At 44.6% G+C, this 27,864-nt stretch overlaps 1 protein-coding gene and 1 long non-coding RNA gene across 6 annotated transcripts; both read left to right on the top strand.

Annotated features, from left to right (window-relative positions):
• The first annotated feature begins 21 nt into the window (after nucleotides 1-21).
• On the top strand, nucleotides 22-27,826 carry RIOX2 (ribosomal oxygenase 2). Of its 5 annotated transcripts, none has more exons than XM_042954300.1 (10): nucleotides 22-66; nucleotides 5,682-6,153; nucleotides 11,800-11,919; nucleotides 12,984-13,112; nucleotides 18,865-18,968; nucleotides 22,165-22,267; nucleotides 23,062-23,230; nucleotides 25,198-25,286; nucleotides 26,823-26,909; nucleotides 27,337-27,826. In XM_042954300.1, the coding sequence occupies exons 2-10, from the start codon at nucleotides 5,719-5,721 to the stop codon at nucleotides 27,493-27,495; spliced, it is 1,395 nt and encodes a 464-aa protein (XP_042810234.1). In that variant the 5' UTR covers nucleotides 22-66; nucleotides 5,682-5,718; the 3' UTR covers nucleotides 27,496-27,826. The 5 variants fall into 5 exon arrangements, with proteins under 5 accessions (XP_042810234.1, XP_042810233.1, XP_042810236.1 ...); XM_042954299.1 differs by lacking the exon at nucleotides 22-66 and adding an exon at nucleotides 77-146; XM_042954302.1 differs by lacking the exon at nucleotides 22-66 and adding an exon at nucleotides 80-152 and having other exon boundaries at nucleotides 23,065-23,230.
• Nucleotides 11,933-12,962, top strand: LOC122229198. Its single transcript, XR_006206966.1, has 3 exons — nucleotides 11,933-12,134; nucleotides 12,263-12,389; nucleotides 12,898-12,962. It is a non-coding gene; the product is annotated as an uncharacterized LOC122229198 (long non-coding RNA).
• Nucleotides 27,827-27,864: the final 38 nt, after the last annotated feature.

Genomic DNA, 27,864 nt, shown 5'->3' with positions numbered 1-27,864 from the left:
CCCGCCCCGCCCCGCCCCCAGCCGCTGCCCCGCCCGCTCGCGGCCGCGCGCAACAGGCCGAGCAGGGTGAGTGGAGCGGTGTTCGCCGGCTACCCCGCGCCGCCGGGGGCGGGGTCGTGCACGTCCTGTTGGGCCTCCGAGCGCTGGTGCGGGTAGGGCCTGGCGGGTGGCCTGAGAGCCCAGTCCCCGGGACCCTCAGAGCGGCCGGGGCGGCCTGGGGGCGCTGGTGCTTTTGGGACCGGGGACGCGCGCCGACGCGGTCCATGATCCCGGGGACCGGGGCAGGGAGGACACGTCGGGTCTGCTGCTGCCCGGATGCGGGAGTAGGGTCACGAATGGCTTGAGCACCCTGAGTGGCCCACGTGGGCCGCCGGTGGTCTGGAGACTGGGACGAGCGCGCGGAAAGTTTGGAGGCTCCGCCGGGAGGGTGACGCCCGCCGGGGAGCGCGGCCTCCACGTGGGTTGTGCCTCTGGCGTCAGGTCGGGCCTAAGAGACAGGCTTTACTGCTGGGAGCCCTGCAGCCCGGGCTACGGGGCGGGGGCGTCGCGGCTGTCTGGTCCCAGCCTGACTTTAAAATTACAGACCCCTCTGCCAGTTCACTCAGCAAGTGTTACTAGTTCGGCAGCCCGACAGTGGGTTGTCCAACAGGTTCGTGAGGCCGGCTTGCTCACTGCGTGTTCAGGAAGCAGGGGCCTGGGAGTCCACTGATGAGCTGTAAATTCGGCGCCAGGCCATTGATTTCCGTGGACTCACGTTTAAATGGAGGAGCCTGACTTATCCAGCCTCTGCCACCATCGCTTGGATAGTTTTTGCCTCTCTGGCCTCATCCTTCGTAACATCGTGCTTACCACAAGACACGGAGGTGTTGTAATCTATTTTCTTTTTAAAATAGGACTAAAAGGGTAACTGCCAATCACAGCATTAGGTCAACAGGAGAACGAGTTTTCCCTCCGGATGAACATTTCTGTTAGGCAGAAAAGGAATATTTTAGGTCAGGGTGGGCTGGGTTGCTCAGTGGGTTAAGCATCTGACTCTTGGTTTTGGCCCAGTTTATGATCCCAGGGTTAGTGGGTTCAAGCCCCCCATTTGGCTCCATGCTGACAGTGTGGAGCCTGCTTGCGATTCTCTCTCTCCCTCTCTCCCTCAATAAACAAATAAACCTAAAAAAAATATTTTAGGTCAGCCGAGGCAACCTCCTTACAGGTAATATTTCTGTCAGGTGTGTGTGTTTAATTGAGCAGAATTTGACTAATGTTAATGGATCTAAAATTCCAATGGAATATTTCCTGTGTTAATGTAGATTTTTAGGACCCAGCACAAGAAGTGCTTAATCTAGTAGGCTTGATAGGGAGCCCAGAAATGTGCAGGTGAACAAGTATTTCTGGTGACTACACAGTAAAAAGCACTGCTCTGAAGACTGTAGAGACATACCTCCCTCTGGTTGGTAATAACCACTGCAGGCTAATTTGCCTTTCAGCTCTGACAGTGCGGTTGAATACCCAAGCTACAGCTGCCATCAGAATTATCCCCTTTGAATAAACTTTTCCTCCCAACTCTGTTTTGTGTAAGGCTTTTGAGGATTTTTCTCTAATATATATAGACGATGAAAAAGGAGGATAATTCATTCAGCAAACATTTCTTGGGGACCTATGTGCCCCGTTCTGTGCTAGGCTCTGGGACCGTGCAGATGGCTGTTCCCCAGACGAAGCTGTGTTGACTTTTTGTTGGTGAATATTACTACAGAAAAGAAGGTTAGGACACTTAAGGATATAAAGGCTCGGTTTATATTTATTGGCTGTAAAATGGATATCAGTGGATTTTATTGTAGAGTTTTAATCCTTCAAAGTTCAGATCAGTTGGTGTTTTGTTTTTTTTTTTAATCTGTGGGCAGCTAGTAAAATATGAACCGTGACTTTTTTTACACTAATGCTTATAGTCAACTCAGATTGGAAACATTTGTTTTTTTAAAAATTGGAATAATAGATATATAACAGTTTCAGGTGTATACCATGATTTGATATTTGTATAAATTGTTAAATGATACCAATTGCTTTTTTTTTTAAGTTAATGTTTGTTTATTTTTGAAAGAGAGAGACAGAGTGTGAGTGGGTGAGGGGCAGAGAGAGAGAGAGAGAGAGAGAGATACAGAATCAGAAGCAGGCTCCAGGCTCTGAGCTGTCAGCACAGAACCCGACATAGGACTCGAACTCACGCAAGTGAGATCATACCTGAGCCGAAGTGGAACACTGAACCAACTGAGCTACCCAGGCCAGTTGCTTTTTTTTAAAAGCCACTAATTGCTTTTTTAAAGGCTGCTTTTTTTCCTGTAGCTTTATAAAAATATTTACTCTAAACTTCTGTTTGGGTGGTCTGTGAGGTTTCTGGGCTGGACGGTATTGGCTTTACTTTTCTAGACAAAGGTTTTCCTTGTCTCATTACTATATTTCTTAGATACTTTAGAAAACAGTTTTTTTAATGTTTATTTATATTTGTGTGTGTGAGAGAGTGAGCAAGCGAGTGGGAGAGGGGCGGAGAGAGAGGGAGACACAGGATCTGAAGCAGCCTCCAGGCTCTGAGCTATCAGCACAGAGCTCTACGTGGGGCTTGAAGTCACGAGCTGTGTGAGATCATGACCTGAGCTGAAGTCAGATACTCAACTGCTGAGCCACCCGGGTGCCCCTAAATTTCTTAGATTCTAAGATATGCTTTTTTACTTTTTCTGAAATTGTGATGCATACTAAAATTTTTACATGTTTAATGTGATAGGGTATGTCATCTGTTCTCCACTCCCCAAAGCTATTAAAAAGAATGGTTGTCTTACAATATGGGTAGTGTGAGAATCAGAGAAATAGTTTATTTGCCCAGTAATCTCTAAGCCAGGTTCCAATTAACTGAACCTTAAATCATTTCAATATGAAGGCAGACAAGAAATGATGCAACTTTTGGCAGTATAAATAGTGAAATATAGATTCTAACAAAAACATTTGTTATGCAGTGCTGGGTTTATTATGTTAGTGATCGTAGATAGGAAAAATGCTTTAAGTGATTTTTTTTGGCTTAGGTAGGCTTAAAGAAAGGCCTTTCAGCAGCATCTTCCTGCTGTCCACATCCCTTAAATAAATTTTAAACTGACCAATTGTGAGAGATAAGAGATGTGTGGCTGAATATGAAATTATGTTTTCATTATAGGGTACCTTAATGGTAACAAACCTTCTGAACCAATTTAACCCTTTTTTTTTTAATGTTTACTTATTTTTGAGAGAGAGAGAGAGTGAGTGCAAGCAGGGGAGGGGCAGAGTGGGGGGAAAGAGGATCCTAAGCGGGCTCCATGCTGACAGCACAGAGCTCGATGCTGGGTTCGAACTCATTAGCAGATCATGACCTGAGCTGAAGTCAGATGCTTAACCAACTGAGCCACCCAGGTGCCCCCAATTTAACACTTTAAAAATAGTGAGCAATGTGTTGGGGGGATCTCTAAGACCATCCCTCGGTTCAGTGATCTACTAGGACTTGCTGATTTATTATAGCAAAAGACCAGGTGCTTAATTGGCCCAGCAACTAGTTGTGACAACTCGTGTGAAATGTTGCCAGCCAGAGAAGCTCATCAGACACTCAGAACTCAGGGTTTTTATTGGGGACTGACCACATAGGCACCCTCTGCCTGGCACCTACCAAAATTCCAGACTCTGAGAAGGAAAACAGGTGTTCATTATAAACCACATTGTGCAAACAATTAAGGCAGAGTGAGTCACTCTTATCAGTTAAAGGTGGTGGAATGCTCCTGAAATCTGAGTTCTCAGACCTTAGCTATAGTTGGGCCTTTCAAAGGATGGCTGGTAAGTCTTCTGCACGAGCTGTGCTTTTTACTGTGTCTTCATGTCTCCGAGCTGTGCTTTTTACTGTGTCTTCATGTCTCCTTGCATTTCTGCATCACATCTGTGTTCCAAGTATTAGCAATACGTTTGTTCATGGGAGGCTTGATTCTTTAATTGAAAAATCACACTGGCTGGGAAGCTTAAAAGGTGTGCAGAACATTTTCAGAAAATGTCTCGTTGGTGACATAGCCAACACCAAAGTTTGTTTTTTTCTTAGCTTAAGCCTTCAGTCCTCCAGTGCAAGCTTTTAGGGTCAGTTTGTACTTGTTTTCCACCTCCGTACATCAGTTTGTACTTGTTTTCCACCTCCGTCCATCCATTTGTACTTGTTTTCCACTTCTGTCCTATGTGACCTACCAAAGGCACTTGATCTGAGCTGTACAAAAGTTTAGCAGCTAAAATGAGGGCACTAGAGTTGTATATTTTGATGTTTCCACTTCCTGAATTGTTCAGTTTATATTTGGGTTGCATTCCAAAGGTTCATTTGTAAATTGTTGCAATGTGTAACAGTGTTCCAGGTGCTTACTTGCCAGGCCAGACCACTAATTCCACTTAGTCCACAGTGTAGCTGAAATACAGCTTAGTTATAATAACAAAAGGGCAGAAAACAGTGTTCTTAAAATTTTGCTAGCAGTACAAAATAGAAAACTGTGATATCTATAAATAGGTTATTGGTCTCTGGGAAAAATCGTTCTTTATAAGTGCAGTGGTTCTTAGCCCTTCTTTAAGAATCAGGTGAGCACAATGTGCCCGCACCCAAATATATATTTATATAGAGAGATGTAGACACACAGTTTGAAATAGGATCTTACAGTTTCTGAAAATTCATGTAATTTGAAATACCATTCTTGAACCCCAGGTGAAGAACACCTGCATTATTGTAAGTGTGACAGTAGTTGTGGTTTGGGGACAGTTCTGAGAGAGGCTTGGCAGGGCTTGGGATTGTCACTCCTCAGATGTGTTCCATGGACCAGCAAAAGCATTGTTACCCGGGAGCTTGTTAGAAATGCAGAAGGCAGTTCTAGAAGGCGATGTCTAGGTGATGTTGGTATTGTGTCTTAGTTTAAAAGTTAAAGCTTTTTAAAAATGGGGCATAACTGTCTTCAGCCTTTACTTTGTAGTCTCGAACTCGTTTGGTTTTTTTAATGGGGGCGGGTTTTCTCATAAAGTAGCAGTTTTCAGGAAAAAGCTGGGAATCAAAAGTGCGGAGGTTCATGTGGTGAGGAAGACTTGGGAGCAGCAGGTTCTTGTTCCAGCCACCAGGTGACACTGGCCCAGGGCACCTGGGCTGCCTTCCTAACAGTTGGGGGTGGTGCTGTGGTAAGGAGCACCTGGCGGTGAGCCCCTGTTGGTAGTTCTCGAGGCGGGTGCCTGTAACTCAAGAGTGCGTCTAATTAGATTTGGGACCTGGTGCTGATTGAAGCCAAAGTCAAGAAGATTTTAGACTGCTGTGTCAACGGCCACAGGCTAAAACTGTGACTAGGAACTGCTTAGGTGGCTGAACCATTTAATTTGGGATCATTATAGCTCCTAACAAACAAATGGTGACTTTAACGATTTAGTGCCTATGCCCGAGAAAAAAAAATGCTTTCCTTTAGATGAATATGTAATCTGAGTGGTGTTTGAGGCTGAATCCTCTCTTGGATGATGTGGTGTTGGATTAAGGCTGTATCCCATCCTGGAGGAAAGGGCTTTGACTTACAAGTGCTCATGAAGGTGGCATGGTCACACGAGTTGTGTGTGTGCCATCTGCCACTGCTAGAACTCCTGGTGAACCTAACCACGTGTGCTTTGTTCTCTGGTAGGTGCACCTCGTCACTGCTTTGTCTTGAAGACAGAACGATGCCGAAGAAAGCAAAGCCCACAGGGAATGGGAAGGAAGAGGGGTCTGTTCCCTGCAAGCAGGTGAAGATAGAGGCAGCTGGTGGACCCTCCTCTATTTTAAATTTTGAAAGCCCCAGTGATCTGTTTGAAAGTTTAATCTCGCCCATCAAGACAGAGACTTTTTTCAGGGAATTCTGGGAGAAGAAGCCCCTTCTTATTCAGAGAGATGACCCTGCAGTGGCTACATATTACCGGTCCCTGTTCAGGCTGTCAGATCTGAAGAGTCTATGCAGCCGGGGTATGTACTATGGAAGAGACATAAATGTCTGCCGGTGTGTCAATGGGAAGAAGAAAGTTTTAAATAAAGATGGCAAAGTGCACTTTCTTCAACTGAGAAAAGATTTTGATCAGAAAAGGGCAACAATTCAGTTTCACCAACCTCAGAGATTTAAGGTAACAGGTTCTCCCTATTATGGAATCGTTAAATGTATTAAAGTGCTAACATTTGGCCACAGGTCAGCTCAGGGGTGAACCTGTGATGAACCTGCCAGTCTGAGAAGAGATACCTCCTGTTTGCTCTTTAAATGCATTCCAAATTAGGAGACCCTGTGTTATCTTTTGGCTAAACCATTGGAATCTCCCAACAACTCAGGTGGACATGATTAGATGTCATCACACTGCAAAAACTCTATTGCAAGTTTATAAATTATTACCCCTTCAGGAGCGTGTTCTGTGGGCTGTTTTATGTTTTGGTATATGGTAGACCTTTCTATTTGGTCATTATAAATTAAATTGTAATTAAATGTCATTATAATATAAGGCGTGATAGTGTCGAGGTGATCATTTTCTTCTTGAAGTTACTTGCCTTTACTGCTGACATTCCAGCTAAGTAGAGGCTTTACAGCTGTGACCGGATCAAGGACCGGATGCATGTTCAAGAAAGAGACTTCACCCTTATTAACAGCTGCTTAGGTGGCATTGAGGAGCTGGGTCTTAGAACTGTTCCTGGGGAGACAGTCATAGATGGAGGGTAGCTGTGATTTGCAAGTCTGGGAGACTGGCTAACTTTTTATTCTGTATCAGTGGTTAACATTTGAGAAATACTTGGCCTCCTTTCTGCTCAGTTTCTGCTTTATAAAATGCAGTCATAGCTTATCTGCTTCTGTAGAGGTTTGAAATCTTTACATGACAGGTGGCCCAGAAGGATTGAGGGAGTATTCTGAGTTCAGAAATTCCCTTTTGTGATCCATGGCTGAACCAAAATGGCAGCATGGGAGGAGAAGGAGAGTGGTTCCTAAGGCTCCATGTTGAGGATTCTGGCTGTGTGATGGCTCCTGGGACTTTGTCATCAGTTACCAGTAATGTTTTCTATGATTGAACTCAGTTGCTTTGTTAGAGCCCATTGGCCAAATCTAGTGAATGTATTTTGCTGTCTACATAAAGGATCTTGAACCTGTTTCTGCTCTGGAGAAAGGGTAAGTACTCTTAGATGTTTCAGTACAAGTCCTAATTTCAGATATTCCATCTCATGCAATCATAAGAAGTTGAAATGTCCCTAGGTTGCCAACCTTTTGGCCCAAACACCCAAAAAGAACTTATAAATCACTTGCCAGACCAAGTCATGATTTGTGTTCAGGAAATGTGGACACCACAGTGCTTCTCTCTTAGCTAGTCCTTGACTCTTCTCTTGGTTAGAAGCAACACTTCTTAAAATGTGTGTTTTACCACACTCAGATATCACCTCACGCCAGTCAGAGTGGCCAAAATGAACAAATCAGGAGACTATAGATGCTGGAGAGGATGTGGAGAAATGGGAACCCTCTTGCACTGTTGGTGGGAATGCAAACTGGTGCAGCCACTCTGGAGAACAGTGTGGAGGTTCCTCAAAAAATTAAAAATAGACGTACTCTATGACCCAGCAGTAGCACTGCTAGGAATTTACCCAAGGGATACAGGAGTACTGATGCATAGGGGCACTTGTATCCCAATGTTTATAGCAGCACTCTCAACAATAGCCAAATTATTTTTTTTTTAATTTTTTTTAACGTTTATTTATTTTTGAGACAGAGAGAGACAGAGCATGAGTGGGGGAGGGGCAGAGAGAGAGGGAGACACAGAATCTGAAACAGGCTCCAGGCTCTGAGCTGTCAGCACAGAGCCCGACGCGGGGCTTGAACTCACGGACTGCGAGATGGTGACCTGAGCCGAAGTCGGCCGCTTAACCTACTGAGCCACCCAGGCGCCCCAACAATAGCCAAATTATGGAAAGAGCCTAAATGTCCATCAACTGATGAATGGATAAAGCATTGTGGTTTATATACACAATGGAGTACTACGTGGCAATGAGAAAGAATGAAATATGGCCCTTTGTAGCAACGTGGATGGAACTGGAGAGTGTGATGCTAAGTGAAATAAGCCATACTGAGAAAGACAGATACCATATGTTTTCACTCTTATGTGGATCCTGAGAAACTTAATAGAAACCCATGGGGGAGGGGAAGGAAAAAAAAAAAAAGAGGTTAGAGTGGGAGAGAGCCAAAGCATAAGAGACTCTTAAAACCTGAGAACAAACTGAGGGTTGATGGGGGTGGGAGGGCGAGGAGGGTGGGTGATGGGTATTGAGGAGGGCACCTTTTTTTTTTTTTTTCAATATATGAAGTTTATTGTCAAATTGGTTTCCATAAAACACTCAGTGCTCATCCCAAAAGGTGGAGGAGGGCACCTTTTGAGATGAGCACTGGGTGTTGTATGGAAACCAATTTGACAATAAATTTCATATATTGAAAAAAAATAAAAACTTTAAAAAAATGTGTGTTTTAGACATCTAATAACTATGAACATAAAAGGTCAGTGAAGTTGATTGTATGTGATTGGGTCACAAACCAGTACAAAGTTATTATTTGGCATATGTATGGTGTCCTTAGTGGCTGTCATATCTGTACATTAGAATTATCTTTGGCTTTTCTCTGCTCATCTCTTAAGTCCTGTACATTTCTCCTCTCTGATTCCAGGTGGGCCAAACACTTGTACTTGCTTTGCCCCGTTGACTCTGTTCTTTGGCCAGGTTTATGAAAGTGGGAAGGATGAGCTTTCTCAGTCTAAACTCAGCTCCCAGGATAGACTGGGTTGCACCCTGCCTTTTCTCTTTCCACCAGTAGAGAGACCTATAGGAGCTGTGGGAGCTCATCCTCTTATAGTAGAATCTGGGTTCTAAATATTTTCTGAGAAGGACTAGTGTTATATATTTAGGAATGTGCATGTTAATATCAGGATTGAAAAAGTCTAGAGATGGTTTGTCAGTAGCTAGGTTGGGAGACTGTTTAGTGGACAGTTAGTGCCTTGTTTTTTGGGGTCTCAGTATGTGCACAACTTATTATTCTAGTTGGTCTGGAGGTGAATAAGGAGGAATCAGAAAGCCATAAGTTGTTTCCACTCCTGCTTTGGGTAATCCATATGTCAAAGGTCTGGGTGAGTTTACCAAATACACGTGTTCACTTGAACCTTCTAACAGACATTTAAAATAGAGCATTCATTGTGGTCTGCATCTTACATGTGAAAAAAAAACAGGTTCAGAGATGTGACTTTTTCGTAACTGCCATGTAAGCACTTCCGACTCCAAATTTGAGGCAGTTTCATACCATACTTTTAAAGATGTTATTTGAAATGTAGTAGGGCTTTGGTGTGTGTGTTTTTGCTTTTCTCTAGGTGTACCCGTGAGCTTCTCTGGTCTTAGCAATTGCATTCAGTTTCGATTTTGTGAGTAGGTCAGTGGAGAGAGGAGGTTGTCCCCAGCAAGGGGCGAGGCTGCCACCTTCCCTTTTCGCTGCTCTGGGGCCCTCCTGGGCAGCTCCAGGCATAGTTGCGAGTCCTGAATTAAAGAAGACTGGTTTCAAAAGAGCCTTGTTTGTGCCTGAGTCAGTGTTGGTGAGGCAATGTAAATAAGTTTGCAGGTAAGTTGTTTTATGCTGTTCCCCAACAACCTTGGGGGAAGGAGGTGGAGTCCTCGTTTTACAAATAAAGAAGCGAAACTCATTTAGTTTGTAACTGCATCTTGGATTGAGGTGCTTTGTCCTGATCTCTTTCTACTAGGCTATACTTGGCAGATTCAGAAGCTAAAGGTTCAGGAGAAATAGGAAAATTGTGCAATTGCTAGGATTTTTGTAACCTTTAACAAGAAAGGAGACATATACGTATCAATTATAGACCCAGATGCTTGGGCTGGGAACCATAAAGTCACCTACATGGTCCTGAGATACCTCTCAAGCCATTAGAAAGAGAAGCTTTGGTTTTCTAATGGTTTCAGTCACCGTATAAATGTAATTACAGAACCAGGTCCTGCTGGCCCCTCCCTGGTATAAATTAGGCTTCTTGGGAGCTCTCTTAACTCTTTGGAGCTATTCAGAAGCCATTAAATTATTCTTCCTGTGTTAAGTAGAACCCTTGAGATCTATAAATAGAGTAGCCCAGTAGTCTTTATAAAGATGTCTCCCAAAGCTTTTTTTATAGTGACCTAATTCTTTTCCACTTGAAACTTTTAATACTGTAGGTCCTTTTTCAGTCAAATGGTAGGATTGATTCCTAAGCTGTGGTTATTGGTTTATTCACCAGATTTTTAAAAATGCATTTTAGCGGGGCACCAGAGTGGCTCAATTGGCTAAGTGTCCAACTCTTGGTTTCAGCTTAGGTCATGATCTCATGGTTTGTGAGTTCGAGTCCCACATGGGGCTGCCGCTGCCAGAGTGGAGCCAGCTTGGGATTGTCCCTCTGCCCCTCCCCTGATTGTGGGCACACTCATGCTCATGCATTCTTTCTCTCAAAAATAGGCAAATAAATAAATTAAAAAAAAAAAAACATTTTAGTGTCTGTTGTGTGTCAGGCACTGTACGTTCATACACTTGAGACTTGGGGTCTTGAATGTCCATTAGAATCCTTGTAGGTGACCTGTGTTTTCCTTAAGATAATTCCAAAAGAGGCAATATGGAGCCATGGTTAAAGTGCTCAAGCCAGGCTGCCTGGATTTAAATCCTGGCCACGTCATCTAGTAGCTGTGTGTTCTCATGCTTCAGTTTCCTCATCTGTAAACCAGGAAGGATGATAGTGCTCACCTTATGAGAGAGACAGGGTTGTTGGGGACATATATAACCAGTATATGTAAAAGCCCTTAGAAACAGGGCTTGGAATAGAGAAAGTGCTAATAACCATGTGGCTTCCCTTCTCATCTGCTTGGGAAAATCAGGATTCATATTCTCTCTTTCTCTCTCTGTGTCTGTCTCTCTCTGGAACCAATGTATAACTCTGCCTGCACACATCTCCCCTTTCACCCCTGCAAAAAAACTTATTCTCTAATAAGTCTTTACTATTTCAATAAGTGGAACCAGGCACTAATTGCCCATCCAAAGCCAGGAGGGTTTGAATAGTCTTCCCCTTCCACCAGCCCACTGTACTTGGCCCTGCCAGTGCTGCTTCCAGGGTGCATCTGCCCCTCTCTGCTTCTCCCCCACCACCCTGGTCATCTCTGGCCTGGGCGACTGCCTTAGTAGCTTCCAGACCGATCTCTCTTGCTTTTCTCCAGGCCATTCTCCACATACCAGCCAGAGTGAGCTTTTAAAAATGTAAAGTAGGGGGCACCTGAGTGGCTCAGTTGGGAAGCGTCCGACTTCGGCTCAGGTCATGATTTCATGGTTCGTGGGTTCAAGCCCCACGTCGGGCTCTGTGCTGACAGCTCAGAGCCTGGAGCCTGCTTGAGATTCTGTGTCTCCCCTCTCTCTGTGCCCTTCCTCCACTCAGGCTCTGTCTCTCAAAAGTGAATAAAGATTAAAAAAAATTTTTTTTTAACATAAATTAGATCATGTCATTGTCCTGCTTAAAATCCTGCATGACTCTTGATTGCCTGCTTTGCCAGTTTCTTGTTTGTCTGTGCTGGTCTGCACCAGGATGGAAGATTCTCCAGGGCACAGGCGTTGGCTCTTTCACTGCTGAATTCTTGGGTATGTGGAACATAATAGCTGCAGCATAAAGACTTGCTAAGTGAGTAAGAATGTGTCTTTCCTCTTATTTCTAATATACTTTTCACCTCTTCTATCCTCCTTTCTTTTTCAGGATGAGCTTTGGAGGATCCAGGAGAAGCTAGAATGCTACTTTGGCTCCTTGGTTGGCTCGAATGTATACATAACCCCTGCAGGATCCCAGGGCCTCCCACCCCATTATGATGATGTCGAGGTAAGAGGAAGAAAATTGTTCTCTTGGGGCCTGGGTTAGCTGTCAGGGTTCAGTTCAGCTCTCTGCCCTTCTTGCTGTGTGGTCTTAGAGATCCTGACCTCACCTAGATGTTGGGCCAAATTAATCCCACCAAACTGGCTTCCTGCTCATTCTCAAACAGGAGAGATGGTTTCCAGCCTTACTAATATAAAGAGCTACATATCCCTACAAAACAGGTATTTATTGAATCTGTCCACAGAAAAGCATGAGTGGCTTTTTCTGTAATTTCACAGCATAAGGGTTTTAATAAAGTGAGGTCACAAGTAATCTTTACATCTGCTTTCATTTTGTCCTTTTTCTGGAGCTGCCAAAAATGGATAATTTTTTCCATTTGTGAAAATCTTGGGGCAGCTTGAATGAAGGTCATGGTCTCACTTAAACACTGGCACCTTGACAAGTATTGCTTCACTCTCATGTGGCTGCCAAAAAAGGTAACTCTTTGGCTTGGGCATTTTGTACTTTTATTTTTATACTAATACAGTTATTAGTAAAAAGTCTCCTTTTTCCCCCCTCTGAAGGCAATTTGATAGCAATACATTTCCCAAAAGTTTTTGATTTTGTTTTTAATATTTTAAACAGAGCTTTAAGATATCTTTGGCTGAATGAAGAATAAAAAACTTGATGTTTTCCTATCTGCCAAGGATGATATTCAGGATTTTAGGCACCATGAGTAATTTCTAAAACTTGGCTTTTCCCTCAGAGATTATGGGCTTTGTTGTCTGATAGAAGACTTGAAGGAAGGAGATAGTGGGATATAAAGAGCCCAGTGAGGCTTTATTACACTGAAAAGAATGAATATCCTTCCAGTATCAAGATTCACGATGACCTGTTTTTTTAAAAGTGAAAAGCAGTAGTGGTAACTTTTATTCAAGTGTAGAGTGAAATGCAACACTAATCTCTCATTTTTATTTTCCATCTGGAATGTGTAATTCATCGAAGCCCTTGGCGGGGCTAATACCCTAGCACCGCTTTGCCTCATGAGTTGTCCGGAAGCTGACATTCCCAGGTCCTGTGGCTCTCTGTAGGTTTTCATCCTGCAGCTGGAGGGAGAGAAACACTGGTGCCTTTACCACCCCACTGTGCCCCTGGCACGAGAGTACAGCGTGGAGGCCGAGGACAGGATTGGGAGGCCGACACATGAGTTCACGTTGAAGGTACGGGACCTCTATCACGGGAGCTGCTCGTGAGACAAGTTCAGGTGTGGGGTTTAGTGTTTGTGTGATGGTCCTCAGAATACGCGCAAGAACGTGGGAGGGGGGAGGGTGGCTCTCACTCGAGCACGTGCAGCTTGTAAAGGAGACTTGGTGTTTGCGTGTGTAGAACTGAGCTGAGGAAATGTTACATTCATTTTCCAAACAACCTGTCTTCAAATATAATCCAAGTTCCACAGGAATGGATTTTGAGCTCAGTGACTACTGGCTTAGAAGTGGAAGGTTTGGCCTGGGGCAGCTTCACCAAATCTAAGAGAGCAGTCAGGACTGGGCTGTAGCTTGCTCAGGCAGAGCACAGCCAGGAGCTTCTTAGTTTTTTTGTTGGTAGAATGCTAGCATGACCCACTCTCCTCCTGATTGTACAGTAGACCCTCTCTGCACTCCCCCTCCCTCCCCCTGCATGTGTAGCCACCAGAAGAATAGTAATAATGAAAGGTCTTAAGGAATCTTACTCCAGGAAGCCAGGTGGCTTGATCATGGCGGCAGGCTCGCCGGCATCTTGCTACAGAAAGAGTCTGTCTTTGAGCAGTTAGCCTGGGTGGACTTGTAGCCAATCCCTAGCAGGTGAGATTGCTGAGAAAAAAATCTTAGAGGGATGAGAATAGGTCCTTAATTCAACTTTACATATTGAATTAAGATACCATAGTTAGCTCAAACCATTCCAGAGATTCTACCAACTTGATGTATATAGTTACTGTTTTTGCATTTCTTGTGTCTTGAATTTATCACTAGTTATAATTACTCAATGCCTTATGGACCTTTCTTGATTTTAAAGAGTCTTCCTGCCTGCCTGTACCTAGGAGAAGCAATCTCCTTTTTTGATGTGTGCTTATATTACAGGAGATTTGAATAGACACAATAAAGGTATCATTTTTTTAAGTTCTTGGTCAGCAGACCATGGCACATGGGCCAGAAATAATGGCCTGCTGCCTGTTTTTATAAAGTTTACCGGCACACAACCATATGTATTCCTTATTTATTGTCTAGGGCTCCATTCACATTGCACCCATAGAGTTGGCTGGTTGCCACAGAGACCACATGGCCCATGAACCAATGTTTACCATGGAGCCCTTTACAAAAAGAGTTCACCAACCCTTGCTCTCCATGAAGCATGTTTAATAGGCTCTTGGTTGATTATTTTTAGGGAAAGATTAAGCTATCCATGGTCTCTGAGGCCCAGGCTGAGTTCCTTAGCTTGATGACAGCCAACTGGTCCTGCCCAAGAAAGTTAGTCTTTATAGTGGTCTTCAGGTATAGATGATGTGGGTTCTGTGAGGCAGTGCTGGGAGGCCGGGATGTCATGGAGGGATGCCCATTGGTCACACTCATGAGGATCTCCATTCATTAAGAGCAGCCCTGAGTCTCCTAGGAGGAGAAAGGCAAGCATCAGGTACCGTAGGGTTTTTTCTCAATTGCACATTTATATACATGTGAATTTTAAACCACCGAAGATCCTCAAATGAAATCTTGGCATAAATGCTTAGTATATGAAACAGAAAAGCTGAGTCATTCTGGGTGGGGTGGGCATGAAGGCCACGACGAAGGTCATCACACCTGGGGTCTTGGGATGAAGACCACCCCTGTGATGGAAGCACCACTCTGTGGTTTTGGGGCCTGACACGCCTGGTTTTGAATGTAGCTGTGGTCGCTTAAGAGCTATGTGTTCTTGGGCAAGTTGTTTATGTCAGTCTCAGTTTCTCCTTTATTGAAAATGAGAGCATAATATTTACCTTGTAAGTTGCAAGAACTGAAGTTTTTTGTTTTTTGTTTTTTTTAATATTTGTTTATTTTTGAGAGAGAGTGTGAGCGGGGAGGGGCAGAGAGAGAGGGAGACACAGAATCTGAAGCAGGCTCCAGTCTCTGAGCTGTCAGCGCAGAGCCTGATGTGGGGGTTAAACTCAAGAACTGTGAGAACATGACCTGAGCCAAAGTCGGATGCTTAACCAACTGAGCCATCCAGGTGCCCTGGAAGGATAGGTTTTGATGCCTCCTTTACAATGAAACTCCTTGGAAGAGACGGCTGTATGTCAGTACATTTATTACTGCTTATCAAATTACCACAAATTCCCACAAATTCAGTGGCTTAAAACAACACACATTTAGTTCTGCGGTTCATCAGTCCAGAAGGGATTTGGTTTTCCTTGGCTGAAATCAGGTATTGGCAAGACTGTTCCTTCCAGAGACTCTAGGGGAGAATCCATTTCCATGCTTTTTCTAGCTTTTAGAGACCTCCTGCATTCCTTGGCTCACAGCCCTTCCTCCATCTGCAAAGCCAGGAACATAGAGCCCAGTCTTTCTCATGCTGACATCTCTTTGGTTCTCTCCTCCTGTACCATCTTCTACTTTTAGGGATCCTTGTGATTACGTCGTACCTGCCTGGATAATCCAGGATAATTTCCCTCTCAGCAACTTTAATTCCATTCACAGCCTATTCATATCATCTATATTCATAGATGCCGGGGATTAGGCCACAGACATCTTAAGGGACCCTGCCCAGTCTTCTCTCCTGCTCCTGGGAACACCTCCCAGGAGGCTCCCGCCCCCGCCCCCAGACTTGCTCCAGGACCAGTCTCCCCAAGGTTACCAGGGGCCACCACGTTGTCAAGTACAGTGCTTGCCTCCGAGTTCCCATCATTCCTTTTTTTAAAGTTGTATTTATTCTGAGCTAGAGATAGCATGATCAGGGGAGGGGCAGAGAGAGAGGGAGAGGGAGAGAATCCCAAGGAGGCTTCGCATTGTTAGTGTAGAGCCTGATGGGGCTCGAACCCACAAACCATGAGATCGTGACCTGAGCCGAAGTTGGACGCTTAACCGACTGAACCACCCAGGTGCCCCCCTCTGAGTCCCCATCTTAACAGCCTCCTGTCAGCCTCATTGGACACAGTGGTTCACTCCCACCTTCCTCACTGGGGTTCTAGGATGCCAGCCTCTTTTGCTTCTCTTTCCTGCTTACTGGCTCTTCCTCTTCATTCTCTTTGGCTGTTTTTTCTTCAGTCTTTGCACCTCTGAAAGTTAGGGTGCCAAGGTTTATTTCCTGGACCTCTTTCCTCAATCCATACCCACTCCCATGGTTTTAAATTCCCTCTAGAGGGGCTGAGACTTCAGGTCAGGTCATGACCTCACGGTTTGTGGGTTCAAACCCCGCATCTGGCTCTCTGCTCTCAGTGAGGAGCCTGCTTTGGATCCTCTGTCCCCTCCCTCTCTGCAACTCCCCACTTGCTCTCTCTCAAAAATAAAACATTTAAAAATAAATAAATTGGGGCCCCTGGGTGGCTCACTCGGTAAGCGTCCGACTTCGGCTCAGGTCATGATCTCACAGTTCGTGAGTTCGAGCCCCGCATCGGGCTCTGCGCTGACAGCTCAGAGCCTGGAGCCTGTTTCGGATTCTGTGTCTCCCTGTCTCTCTGCCCCTCCCCCACTCACACTGTCTCTCTCTCTCTCTCACAAATAAACATTAAAAAAAAATTTAAAAATAAATTCCCTTTAGACTGATGTATTTGCAATGCTATGTCCTGTCTTTAGCCCACATCTCTAAACTCCTATCCAACTGCCTACTTAATGTCTCTACTGGAAAGATAAAAGGTGCCACAAACTTAGTATTCTGCAAAGCAAACTCCCATTTCCTGCTGTCCCCAGCCTTCTTTCCTGTAAATGTGACACATTTTCCTGCTTGTTCAGGATAAAACCCTTGGATGTGGATTTATACAAAAGCCTCGTATCTGATATCCCCTTTGCAGGCTTTTCTGACATGACCATAATGATCTTTTGAGATCCATTGTACCCTTTGCCCAGATCTACAGTAGCTTTCTATTAAATCCAGAGTAAAAGCCAAAGTCTTTAAAACAGGCCAGAAGGTCCTGTAATCCAGCCCCTCTGCTGCCTTCTCACTTCACTTCCCATCATTTCCACCCTCACTGCTCTCCTGCCACATGGACCCAAGCACAATTTTAACCTCAGGACCTTTGCCCTTGCTCTTCCCCCTGCCTGGAATCCTTTTGGCCCAGGTAGTCACTTGGCTAGCTTGCTCATTCTCTAAAGTCTCAATTGAAATGTCAGTCTAGCAGAGTGAGGTTTTAGCGCCCATCCTGGATAACAGTGGCATCTCTTACCCCAGGCACACCCTGCCCACCACCTCCATATGCATCATTCATGTCTGTCTTCTGCTTCTTTGTCTTCATTGCACTTACCACTGCTTGACATTATTTACTGCTTTATTTTCTGCCTCGCCCCACTCGAGTGTTTTTCTTGTATTCATTGTCTCTTCTCTCTTCTTAAATGTTTGCTCTCATCTCAAATGAACTACAAAGGGGCAGGTCTTTGTTTAATGCTCTAACCCCAGTGCCTCGCATCTTGCCTGGTGTGGGAGGAGGATGGAGAGGGGTTAACCAAATGTTTGTGGGATGAATAAATGAATGAATGAATGAATGAATGAATGAATGAAGGTCTCATTTGGAGGGTGGTGCAGAGACACTGAGCAAATGATAGCTGTAATTGTGAGTCAAGCATTTGCTTCAAGTGGTAATTTCCCTGTCAGTTTGGTGTCCTTCAGGGTGAATGAGCCCCTAAGAGAGCCCTTATGAATATATTTAATTGTATACTGTTTCTTTCAAAGGAAAATCTTAGCGTTAAGGAAAGGTTTTTGGTTTGTTTGTCTTTTTATCTGCTGTCTCTTGAACCACACCTCCTGGGCTCTTAACCAGAGTCAGACTGCTTCCCGTGTTGCAGATGGGAGGCAAGCGGCTATCAGGATTGCCTCTCCTCCTTAGGCAACTGCTATATGGAATGTTTCTCGTCTGGGTGGGATTGGGGAGGAAGTAGCTTCAGGAGTGATTTAGGAAGGATATTTCTGTCCCCTGGCTTGGGCGAGTCCTAGGACAGGATGGAGGCGGCTCACCTGCCCAAGAGGGGGACTGATCTTCAGTTCCATCTAGTTTTTAGGTTCAAGGGAAGGGTTACATGGTTTTTCATCTAGTCATCCAAACATTCATTGAGCCTCTATTATACACCTGATGCTTTGGGAGTTCAGGTTCTGGAGGACACACGATGGACCTCGACCCTCCCTGGAAGAGCTCACAAACTTCCTGATGGTTGATGGGGGAGTGGCAGGTAAAATAGTACTTACGGTACAACCATCTGCCTATCACTGTTCCAAGAGCTCTGGATATGGCATCTCCTTTAATCCTGAAAATAAGTCTGTGAATTTTGGGCCATTGCCTCCATTTTACAGGTGAAGGAACTGAGACTTTGGTGGGTTAAATAATTTTCTGAGGTTCCTCGCCAGTAAATGGCAACGTCTGTATGACTCTAACGCTTCTACTCTTGACTGCTGGACCCTTCAGAGGGTGGAGAGGAAGGGTGCAGGCTTCCCAGACACAGGAGGTCACCTGCTTGATCCCTGGATTGGGATGGGGCAGTTTCAAGTGTAACTGGTCTTGGCTGTGAATAAAGAAGGGGACTTCAGGTACTGAAAGCCTCTCAGGACTGGGGTTCACAGTGACAGACTCACAGGCACAGTGAAGCTAGACTAATGGGACCCCAGGAGCCCAGCATACAGACCACCCCATGAATCAGTAAGTAGAAGGTTTCTAGAAGGGAGAACTGAAACTCAGAGCCTATTTTTGTTTCTTCAAGACAGAGGATTGAGAAGACCTCCTCCTTATTAACTCCCTCCTCCCTTTTCTTTTTCTTCCTTTAGCCGGGTGATTTCCTGTACTTCCCCAGAGGGACTATTCATCAAGCGGACACTCCTCCAGGTCTGGCCCACTCTACTCACGTGACCATCAGCACCTACCAGAACAAGTATGACCCTCTTCTCAGCCTCGTGTCCCAGGGCAGCTCAAGTTGCGGCCCGGGGCAACCACACACAGAAGGGAATGAGGGAGTTGGCCACTACTGTCCTCCTTATCCAATCTCAGGGGTTTCATTCAGGCTTCCTTGCTAACTCCATACTCCTTTAGAGTCTTCTCCCTGCCATCGCCCCGTTGGGGATTCCTTCTGGGAACGCCATGAACATTGGGATTTACCCAACGAAGACTCGCAAATTTGGGATGAAAGAACCATAGTTGTGGGTGTGGCAGTGTTAATGATGCCAGGCTGGACTGGTAGTCTGTCTCTTTTTAAAAATCTTTTATTGCAGTAAAATATTTACAACGTAGTATATGCCACTGTAACCATTTTTAAGTGTACAATTTGGTGACAGTAATTACATTCACACTGTTGTGTAAGCATCACCACTATCTGTTTCCAAAACATTTCATCACCCCAAACAGAAACCTCGTGTCCACTGAAACCTCTGGATCTCTTTTAAGGTTTCTGTCTTTTATAAAAGTTCATGAAGTTATGTAGGAGAGGAAGTCTGGAACAGTAAGACCTAAACTCACATGTGCTGAAAACAGTTCTAATTAAAACTGTGTTCCATTTCGGTGAGTGCCTCCTCACAGGACCCGGGCAGAAGCGCCCTCCCTGTGAGTGATTTCTGAACAGCAGCAACCTTGCTAGTAGTCCAGACCTCCTTGAAAGTCATTACTGTATCGCAGCCTGCAGGCACCAGCCGCTGTGCTAGTTGCTGGGAATGCAGGCCTGTTACTGAAGGGTCTTTGAGAGAACTTGCAGTCTGGAAGTCGGGGCAGATTCCATCATGGGTCTGCAGGGGGAACTCTTGCAGTGTAGAGGAATGCATTTTGCCAAGCTGGGGCATCTAGGCAGGCTTCAGAAATGACTTGACACCCAAGCTGAGTGAGTCTCAAAGGATGAGTAAGTAGAGGTGGGTCAGAAGGTCAAAGTAGGAGAGGCATTCTAGTCCTGACGGACAGCCAAGTCCCCTCCTACCTTCAAAGCCATAACTTGCAAAACAAGTTAGTAAGGTACTTCTACTTCCTCATCTGGGTTTTCTGGGTGAAATTAACCCCTGCGTTTGAGTGGCTGCTCAGAGGAACTTGCTGGAGCCTGGCCTAAAGTTAGTGCAGTCCTTGCCCACAAATAGAAGGCCAAAGCTTATGAAAAATGCCTTTGTCACTGTGGCTAGGCAGATTCTTGGGCATGGCCGGGAACAGAAAGTCACCAAGGCCAGCTTAAGAAGAGCGGGGACAATTGAGGGAGTGAGATTGTAGGAAGTGGAAAGAGCCAGCCACAGGGAGGCCAGAACCTGAAGTTCAGTGTGGGTACAAAGTACCTCTGGGCCTTGACAGCCAGTTTGGCACCATGAATGTCCATGTAGCTTCTGGTGTCCCGCCATTAATGTTACTCAGCTCATCCCCCTTTCTGTGATTCTCTGTCTTTTGCATTTCACTTACTGGCCCCGACTGGTTTCCTAGTAATTGGTTTTTCACGTACTTTGTTGTCTTTCCTCATCTTCTGTTCACTCATAACATTGACTCACCATAAGCCATTATTAGGTTTCTTGTCTGACCTCCCTGTATCTCAGTGGACTTAATAGCTTTTACTTTTGCTAAACTGTTTCCTAGTTCCAAGAGTGAAGAGCTAGTGGGCTCTTCCCTGGGTCCCACCCATGTCTTTGGTCAGCTGGGGATGTGGATGGACACCATGACTGACGTGTGTAGGTCAGACTCTGACCTGAGCCTTTATCGGTGGTGCTGGGGCTAGAATGGGACAAATTTAACTCAAGAACCATTGCTCCCCAGAGATGTCCCTGTGCTTTGGTCCTAGTACTCTTGAAGGCACTGTGGCAGGGTGAGGATTTCAGGGCCTTTTCCTAACACCTCTTAAGGGTAGCTTTTTTGGGAATTTTTGGGACCTCTGTGGGACAGCAGCAGGTTGGTTTGGCTATTTTACCAAAGTGAACCCCTCAAGAGTTATTAACCTCAAATTCTGGAAAGGCCCAACATCCATTCTGACTCTGAAAAGAGCACAGAGCTCTGGTTAGCTGCAGTTAATCTCTTCATGAGCTACTGCCACATGATTTCACCTATGGCCTTGCAAAAGGAGCTTATTTTTGTGCTGGTGAAAAATCTCCAGGAGGAGGTTCACGCAGTCAGATCTGTGAGGTTGGGTGTAACGTGAAGTTATAAAGTGGTAAAGATGCCAAAGGGTGGACATCTTAGGGAAAGTGTCTCTGATGTGGCTTTTGTCTTCGTTTGCCACTTTTCCGGAAGGGAAGCATAAAAGTGTTAATTTTGCTTAGTGGGTGAGAAGCAAAAGTCATACTGTGAATTTCCATTTTGCGCGTAGCCAGCAATTTGAAATCTGGTGACACTGAGGAAAATTTTAAACAGCTAAGAAATGTTTAAAGAGAGCAACCCCACAGAGCATTTCTTACAGTGGCACACATTTGGGAGTGAGCCAGTGGTAAATGCCCCAGAGAAAGCACAGGTAATTGAACACCGATGCTCATCCCTAAATGTTATTTTTGGCCATTGGATTCTACCCTTCTATCCCAGTAAACCACTGCTAGAGTTTCAACAAGTTGCAAGTTGACTATTTTAAAATTGTTGATGTTGGATATTTTACTGGGGAAGAGTGCCCCTCTGTTACAAGGGAAAAAGGAAAATGTAGCGTCTAACAGTTCAGATGATTACACAGTCTAGGGATCTTACGGTTACCCTAAATGTATTTCTTTTGTAGTTTTTGAACATAAACATTTTTTATGTCCTATAATTGTTAAAATCTCCTACAAAGCTCCTCTCATAGACACTTGTGTTATAGTTGAAGACATTATAAAATATTGGTCCCTTGAACTTCCCACTTAGACTGTATATGATTGTGTGGTATCTTTAGGAAAAATTGTGAATAAAGTCTAGCTTCCCACTTTTAACTTTCCACGTGAGTGTCTGGGAAAGGCGGGGGAGAGAAGATGTGTGATTGATGAAGGTCTTTTAAAGTTTTTTGTGCTGAGTAATGTCAAATTAATTAAACTCACGATGCCTGGGGAAGGGAAGGAAGTTGGAATGCCCTTTGTAGCTTTGGGATTTACTCTCGAAATCAGTGTTTTTTGTAAATTCCGTGTGTGGTCTGTTTTCTTTTTTGGTGCATGTTGCAGTTCATGGGGAGATTTCCTTTTGGACACCATGTCGGGGCTTGTGTTTGACACCGCAAAGGAAGATCTGGAGTTCCGGGCTGGCATACCCCGGCAGCTGCTCCTGGTGAGGAGTGAAGGCGGGTGGGGGGAGTGGCAGCCCAGGCCGGCGGAAGCCGTCGTCCCCCTCGGAGGGACCCCAGGATCCTTCCTCCCACAGGAGTCAAGCTTGTCTCCTGGGCTGACGGCAGAGCTGGGAGGTTTGCAGAGGAGGGTCGTGCCGCACGGGACGTGGGACCCAAAGAGCCTAGGGTGTTGTGCAGACAGCCCTCTTTCCATATGTCACGGTGGCAGTAGCAGGCGCTGTGAGGACGCTGGCTGAATAAGTGGTTGAATAAGTAAGACATGTGGCTAGGAGAGCCATAGATTGATTGCACATGATTAGTTAGGAGAGACCCACAGGAGATCCTTGGGGTACTTGGGTATTCCTGGCTTTCCTCTGCATCCTTGTTTTATGTTTGAAACAGCAGCACTGTTAGGCTAGTTTTCAGGTGACTGAATTAGTGCTAAGTTGAGCAAAGGTTACTTTCACTGTCTGAAGCAGTCACCTCAGGATGATGAGTTGGCTTTCCTAAAGGCAGAGCTGAGACTGCACCATATTTCTAGGGATCCCTCTTTCTAGGCAAAATCCTGACAATTGATCTTGTTTTGGCTAACAAAAGGCAGCTTATGATGAATAGTGGTTACAAGGAAATAATGGGGTATTCTTAAACACACTGGTTGTCCCCTGCCCCATACCCCCAGAAGCGTCATGGATCTTCGTCTGTACTGGGTGATTATGCTCAGTGTACTACTTTGGAGACCAGGACGTGGGCAGTAAGTCTTGTTGGAGTTTGGGCCAGCACTCACTTCTCTTTCCAGCAGGTGGAAGCCACAGCGGTTGCAACAAGATTAAGTGGCTTTCTGAGGACCCTTGCAGACCGCCTGGAGGGCACCAAAGAGCTGCTTTCAGCAGACATGAAGAAGGATTTTGTTATGAACAGACTCCCCCCTTACCATATGGGAGACGGATCAGAGTTTTCAACGCCAGGTGGAGCTTTTGCTTTTCTTCTAGGTGGTTGGGCTGATGTGGGATATTTTGAGGCTTTCCTGGGTGGGCTCCTCTTTGGGAAGATGGAAAGTAAGAAGCATCTTAAAGTTTATTTGAGAGAGAGGGAGAGAGAAAATCCCAGGCAGGCTCCATGCTGTCAGTGCAGAGCCCAATGTTGGGCTCCATCTCACAAAGCGTGAGATCATGACCTGAGCCAAAATCGAAAGTCCATCACTTAACCAATGAGCCACCCAGGTGCCCCAAGAAGCTGGTAAGGTGGATCTGGATCTGTCTTTGGCGTGTTATGTTTGGATAGGACATGCTGTACCTGTAGGCATCCTGCCTCCGAGCATGTTGGGGAGAAAGAGCCCTGTGATTGTGGGTGAAAAATAGGTGTATTTATGGGTCCTCTGGTACTCATCATCTTCAGGAAGTTTTAATAACTTGAACACTGAACTAATTCCAACAAGATGAACTCAGGGATGGGTAAAATGTTGCCACCAGCAGGTGAAATTTAAGAATGCCCAAGGTGGTCACCAACTTTCCCTAAGTCCCATGTGACTACTTTGGGACAGGTTTAGGCTGCAAATGACCTAACACTTGTGGATAGATGGTGATAGCGTATCATCAGTATGGCACTCCTGCAGGGGGACAAATGGGTTTAGGTTGCAACTGGGAAGACCACACACTGTTGAGGGTTGTGGGGCATCTCAGTAAAAGAGTGTTGGAAGGCTTTATAGGATTTGGGCTCTGGTTAGGTGATTTTTTAGGAGGGTTAAGAGAGTGGGGCTTTGCTCTGAGTTGGATACTGTCAGAAAATAGGGAGTCTAATTGGGTCTTCTATAGGCAGGAGGAGTGAAAGGAAGCTGAAGTTGGAATTAGTAAAATGGGATCTGCTTCCCAGATTAGCAGGATGGGGACCTGTGGTCCTTTTGGAGGTTTGGACAAAGTTCTTGCTTTTGCCTGAGTTCTGACATGATTGTGGAGCGGTCCTGTTTTAGTCTGGCTCTCTCAGAGGAGGGGCCTTGCTTACTGTTGGTGTTCAGGGGGACTGTGTTCAGCAGAGCACCGACACGTGGCTGTGAGCTCCAGGCCCAATCTCGGGCTGCTTGGTGCTTTCTCCATGGAGTAAGAGTCTCATTTTTACTAATTTTTATTAAAACCTTATTTATCATAGTTGAGAACCACTGAAATAGTCTATAAGGTTGCCTCTAACATTGATTCAATTTATATTTTTAGTACAGTCTTTAGGGGAAGTTTAGAATTAGTTTGGTCCTATTCAAAACAGATTTTTTTCAGCATGTATTTCATCTTTATAGAACCATTTTCTGAGTATCAGCTTATGGCACGGAATATCTTCTCTAAGGTTTTCCTTGTCTTAGCCATTATCGTCCATAAGGCTCTGTTCTTTCGAGACTCTTTAACCAGATGACCCTGTAAGATTAGTCTGTTTTTAGTGGCTACTTTTTCACTAAGTTAAATCTAACTTGGGAAAGGACTATTTTTTTATTTCTGTGAATTTTATTAGCTGGCTTTTATGATCTTATGCTTGACCTACATGGATAGAATAATTTGCTATGATTATACAACTAGTTGGTGAGATGGTGCGGTTTGAACGCAGTCCTTTCAGGGTCCACGTGTAGAGCAAGAGGCAGAGGACAGAAACTGGGGAAGGGAGTGTTGTATGCAGAAGGCACGGTGGCCCTATTGTGACAGTTGTCATGCTTCCATGGTATTGTATACATCTATTTAATATGCTTAACCATCTATCGTTACTGATCTGTTAAACATCTGCACTGGAAGAATGAGCTCCATAAGGATGTAAACTATATTTCAGTATCATTATAGATATAGGGTAAGCCAATACTTGAGTTGGAGGGTACCCCACACTTAGATTTTACCCACAGACAAGATTCAGCCTGGGTTTCCTCTTGTGAAGGTTGTCTTTCTCCCTATGGGTCTTCTAGGTGGACAGTTACCAAGGTTGGACAGCACAGTGAGACTGCAGTTTAAAGACCACACCATCCTCACAGTAGGGCTGCATCAGGATCAGTCTGTGAGTATACAGAGGGGAGGAGGTTTCCTGTTTTCTCAGAACATTTCTGTCACGGGCCTCAGGTTATCAAATTAACAAACGGCCCCTGCCTTTACCCCTCATGCATCTGTCCTCATAACTTTGTGCCCTGGCTTTACATCAATCAGATGGTGCTTACATCTCACTGGGCCAGAGAGGCCTGCCTGTTGGACGTTTGGGGCTTGCCCTCATCCCCACAGATTCTCCTTTATTCCCCTCATGTGGGGATTATTGCCTGGTCTCAGGCCATACTGCTCTTGCTCAGATAACTGCAGACCCTTGTTCATGCACCTCCCTCAGTCCCTCTCCCCTCCTGAATGTTGTCCAAATCTATCATTACATATGGCTTTGTGAAGGTTTCTTCTCAAAAAATCTCTATCTTGTAGATCATGGAGAAGAAAGTTGACATTCCGTAACCTTGTCACCTAATCCTATGGTTGCCAAAACCGGCTAACTGATCCTTGACTCTATTGGAATTTTTTTTTGGAGAGTGAGTGCCAGTGGGGGAGGGGCAAAGAGAGAGGAGGAGAATCTTAAGCAGGCTCCATGCTGGGCATGCTGATTCAGGGCTTGATCTCACTGTTGTGAGATCATGAGCTGAGCTGAAATCAAGAGTCGGAGGCACAACCAACTGGAAAAGTTTTAGAAGTTTTAAATTCCTGGGCTTCATCTGCTCTGGGTTGGAGCTTCTGTATTTATTAGTAAAGCTCCCTGGACACCATCCCCTGCCCTATGACTTCCCCCTCTTCCTTTTAATTCGCTATCTTGATAGGTACTCCATAAATGATTGGAGGGAGATGAGAGTGTGGGGCAGCTAGGTGTGTCTATAACCAGACTGTCACAGCCATCATGGCCAGACCTGGAGAGGACTGATTTATAAAACACACAGGAAAAAAAACCTCAGAAGTATACACTCTTGTATTCCTATTTAAAAAAAAAAAAAAAATCCTAGTTATTCTGATAATCAGTTTGAGACATTCTGTATCAGGCCAAGGTCTTTGTCCCTGATGTAAGAGGTGACCAGGAATGAGTGAGGGTTCTGATTAGGATGATAAACCCCCGTGTAGGATGGATAGGAAGGGAAGTTGGGACTATTTGGGAGGCTACTGTAATTGGAAGTTTTTATAGCTCCTGTGGCTGGTAATATTTGCTCCATGGTGTTCATAAATTGTCAGCTTATCTATAACTGGGAATGTCAAATTCTGACATAAAACTGTGCTGTTAGGATCAAAGGAACAAACGTGTTTCATTGATAAGTTGATATGTAAACATTTGTTTTTTAATTAAACCCCATTTCTGATGATGTTCTACCAGCTACACTCTTTAAAAAGTGCCTATTTGTTATATACAAATAGTAATCTAATTATAATATATACCTTGTATATAATCATTTTGTGTCAAAAAGATTCTTTACAGTATTCTGGGTGTTGAATTTCATTATTGGAAAACACTCCTAGTAGTCACCTCCTATTTTATTGTTGACAACTTAACCCACCCCTCCCCTTTTTTCTTTTAAAGGACGAAACTCAGGAAAAGATGATTTACATCTATCATTCCTTAAAGAACAGGAGAGAGACACACATGATGGGAAATGAGGAAACAGAGGTCCGTTCCAACCTAAAATGTCTTTCCTGTGATTTGGTGGTGGCTGGGAAGAACGTGTTACCTTTGATTTATGGGTGATGTGCTTTTTTATGATCGCAGCATGGGCTTAACGTTTCACACAATTGACAAAGCCCTTGCATGGGGATGATGAAGCCAGACAGTTCTGTGATGTACATATACCAGCTTTAAAAGATACTAGCTGGAACTTGCAGCCTTGAAGGAAATGTGTAATGTAATAAATATGAAGCAGTGCAAAAGACTATTATATAAACTAGGATGCCTTTCATAAAGTCTAAATTTTTATATGGGAATTGGCCAGTTCTGTAGGTTACCTAATTTTAAGGTTATCAAAAATGATGTACTGATAACTATAGAAGTTTTTTTTATGAAAGTACATTTTTTACCTAAATGGTTTGTCCTTTTTCAGTCTCATGGACTTCGCTTTCCTTTATCACATATGGATGCACTGAAGCAAATTTGGGGCCATCCAGCTGTTTCTGTCAAGAACCTGAGACTTCCTACAGATGAGGAAAAGGAAAATCTGGTGTTATCCCTCTGGACAGAATGCTTGATCCAGGTAGTCTAGTGCCTTTCCAGAATTGAGAATGGACCATCTGTTACATACGTATGAGAAGAGGAGGAGCAAACATTTATGTGCTAGGCAGCTTCTGTTGCTTTCAGTCAGCAGCCTGGGAATGGTTCTACAGCAGCTGTCTTTACAACTGTCCTTACCTAACGATGTGAGACCTCCCTGTTTCAGGAAGTTGGTTGGCCATGTGTATTACAGAGGCACATGGAGGAAAGAATGGCAGATGAAGTAGATGTCTCAGAAAGTAACAAAACCGTACTTTTGACAAACTTTAATCCAGTGTGGTAGAAAAGGTACAACTCCAATAAATGTATCATTGAAATTTGAATGTCATTTACCTGGCTTTGTTCTTTGGAAGAAACAACT

Source organism: Panthera leo, chromosome C2, assembly GCF_018350215.1.
Source record: "Panthera leo isolate Ple1 chromosome C2, P.leo_Ple1_pat1.1, whole genome shotgun sequence".
Classification (NCBI taxonomy): Eukaryota; Metazoa; Chordata; class Mammalia; order Carnivora; family Felidae; genus Panthera; species Panthera leo.
This window is presented reverse-complemented; position numbering and strand designations above follow the sequence as displayed.

Coding starts and splice junctions, on each gene's coding strand:
- RIOX2 (XM_042954300.1), top strand. CDS start 5,719: ATGCCGAAGAAAGCAAAGCCCACAGGGAATGGGAAGGAAGAGGGGTCT. Junction 23,231..25,197: donor ATCAGAGTTTTCAACGCCAG/GTGGAGCTTTTG, acceptor TGGGTCTTCTAG/GTGGACAGTTACCAAGGTTG. Junction 25,287..26,822: donor GGCTGCATCAGGATCAGTCT/GTGAGTATACAG, acceptor TTTCTTTTAAAG/GACGAAACTCAGGAAAAGAT.